Source organism: Pteropus alecto, unplaced genomic scaffold (assembly GCF_000325575.1).
Source record: "Pteropus alecto unplaced genomic scaffold, ASM32557v1 scaffold135, whole genome shotgun sequence".
NCBI lineage: Eukaryota > Metazoa > Chordata > Mammalia > Chiroptera > Pteropodidae > Pteropus > Pteropus alecto.
In genome coordinates, this window is record NW_006438076.1 from 5,149,278 (window position 1) to 5,152,088 (window position 2,811).

General features: G+C 60.4%; 1 protein-coding gene across 1 annotated transcript in view; it reads right to left on the minus strand.

Moving 5' to 3' along the window:
* The window catches only part of TBX1 (T-box 1), an 11,612-nt gene extending 10,440 nt beyond the window's left edge, over positions 1-1,172 (minus strand). The window contains exon 1 of the mRNA XM_025049169.1: positions 804-1,172. Within this exon, the coding sequence (XP_024904937.1) occupies positions 804-1,172 (369 nt within the window). The remainder of the gene's footprint in view (positions 1-803) is intronic.
* Between the last annotated feature and the right edge of the window lie 1,639 nt (positions 1,173-2,811).

Consider the following 2,811-nt stretch of genomic DNA (forward strand, 5'->3'; position numbering starts at 1 on the left):
CTCTGCCGCCCTCCCGCGTTGCACTTCTCCCTTCTTTCTCCCGGCTCTCTTTCTAGTTTATTTTTTTACCTTTGTCTTCCTCGTTTAAATTTTCCCTCCTAACCGTATTTCCTTCTTCCACTATCTCTTTCGTTTCTCTTTATTACTGTTTGATTTTCTGCCTCTTCCTCTTTTTCCTGTTATGTCCCACTCTTTTTTTTTCCGCTTAATTTTTCATCACTCTTTGTCTTTCTTTTCAGTCTGCTTTTTTCCCTCTTATTTCTGTATGTCCTTGTTATTCATGGTTTTTTTCTCTTTTTTTAAAACACAAAACGTGAAGTCTAATTTTTTCTTTTTAAAATGACTTTACTTAAATTTTACTTCACTTTCTTCTTGCCCTTTGTTTTTTTTTTCGTTCTTCTTTTTCCTGCTCTCCTTTTGGGTTTTCTGTGTTTTCTTTCCTTTCTCTCCTTTTCTCAATTTCTTCACCTCCTGGCTGCCTCGCCACTTTCTTTCCTAGTCCTGTGTTCCCTGACTCTGGCACTCTCCTGTTGTGTGACTTTCATCCCACCTCTCCGAGCTCTAAGCAACCTCTGCTACCTTTCTCTGATCCGCCTCTCTTGTCCTTCCCGGCCTCCACTAGCCCTCTTCTGGGTCTATGTCTGGTTGTGTGCGGGTCTCTGCAGCTGGGTCCCCAGGCTGGAGGGTGCACAGGCTTTGGGCAGGATGCCTGCCCTTCCTCTGCCCCAGAGTTGAAGCTGGAAGCCTGGATCCCACTCTGCCAGAGCTCCCCGCCACCCGCTCTGCGCCGGGGCCCTGCCAACCCTCTTTGCTGGGGTCCCACGGCAGCAGAGGCAAGGGTCTGGCCGGCGGTAGGTGTAGACGCTTCGGGGAGGCTCACCTTCCATGTCTCTGGTGACGGTGCTGAAGTGCATCCCGGCCGGGGATTCCAGGAGCCGGTGAAGCTTCACCGGGTCGGAGGACCCGGGGCCCAAGCGAGCGGTGCGCTCTGCGGCCTCTGCTGCAACCAGAGAGGCGATGCTGAACGCGCTGGCCCGGGGAGACAGCGGGCTCCGCGAGTCCATAGGCGCCCGGCGGCCTGGCCGGCGCCGCCTCCGACTGCGTGCACCCAGCCGCACCGAGGCCGGCCCAGCCCACGGGACCCGGGGGCGGGAGCCTTTGGTGCCAGTCATAGCCACAGCCGGGCCCAGGGGATTATGGCGTCACAGCCCCCCACTCCTGGCCAGTGGCAGCCAAGGGGCCCAGTCGGGTGGAGCTCACTGGGAGCACAGGGCCTTTCTGCTTTTCAAGCTCCTGGCCCCTCACCTCTGCTCCCAGGGACCTCCATGACCATCGCCCTTCGAACATCCCACTGCTCCCACCGAGGCTGGGGTTCCCTCTGTATGGTAAAGCCACTGTCAGCTTCTACAGCCCCAGAGGGGAGGCGGCTATACCAGGAGCGCCCAGTCCCAGCACACCGCAGCTGAGCACCGGTAAAGCGCCGAGGGGCTGCCTGGGCCCGGCCCTGCCCCTGCCCTCAGCCCCTCCCGCCTCCTCCTCCCTGGCTGCCCCTGCACCTGGGTGAGGAGAGGGCAGTTCGGGCTCCAGCACTGGCGGCAGGCGGACAACCCCAGGGCCGTGGTGTCGTCCTGTCCTCCGGCGCAGCAGAACAGGACCCAGCCCAGCAAACACCCCCAGCCCCCTTCAGTCGGCTCACTGTCCTGACTGGGGACCCGAAGCAGAGAGGGGCGCTGCCCAGGCTGCGCAGCCCGGGAGCCCAAGCGTCACGCGCACCCGGGCGCGCACCGCCCGCCTCTGACCAGGACGCTTATACATCCGGAGGGTGGGCAGTGCCCGCTCCTCCGACCTCCCCACGCACCGGCCTGGCTCAGGGAGGGCCGGGGGCGGGGCCTGCACTGGCCGAGGGAGCCGAGGACACGTCGTCGGAGGAGTTCAGGCCTCTAGGTCCAGTGGTGTGCTGCCCCTCGCTCGCCACCCACCCCACAGCCAGCCTGCCTGCTTGGGGCAGTTAGGCCCAGCAGAATGAGCTAAGGCCTGCCTGCCTGAGGCCTGAGGGCGTCTAGGCCTAGGCATCTCAGATGCTAAGGCCTGACTTGGCCTGTGCCTTCCCCCACCTACTGCTGCTACAGCCTCTCTTCTGACCAGATCAGGCATCCATGGGCTTCTTGACCAGGGTCTCCCCATCAGGGTGTCAAGCCTCCCTGCCTCTCAGGAGCCTCTGGTCCTGCACTGAGGTTCTGGCAGTAAGGTCCTCCTTTTCAAGGCCTCTCTGCCTGCAACCACATTGTTTGCCTGTGCTTGTCTGGGTGGAGGTGGGGGGCAGGCATCTTCTCCCAGGGTTTTTACAATCCCAAGGCCTCAGACCCCAGGCTGGAGGGGTTACTGGCTGGCAGGTGGGGAAGGCCCAGGAACTAGGGACTAGGGAGTAGGCTCCAGTGGAAAGGGACTGGCTCCTGGGCCTGAGGTCTAGGAAAGAGTATGAGGCCAGAGTGCAGCCAGTGAGCACGTGGATAGTGCGGTGTGACTGGGGTGTAGTGTGTGTGACCTCATGTACGGTGAGCCCCCTCCCTGCCCCCCCAGGCTGCAGTGGCAGCTTTGTGGACTGTGGAGGGAAAGCAAAGCTGTTGCTAGGGCATTCTCTCAGCCTTGAGTGGCTGGCTGTTCAGGGCTGTGACAGTGACAGTGACTTATGGGGCCTAGGGGCAGGTTCTGGGAGGAGTATGATATGGGGACTAGCCAGGCTCGAGATCCTTGTCCCTCCTCCCTGAGCAGGGCCAGCCCACTCTCTCCAGGACCCCAGGAGGTGTTGCT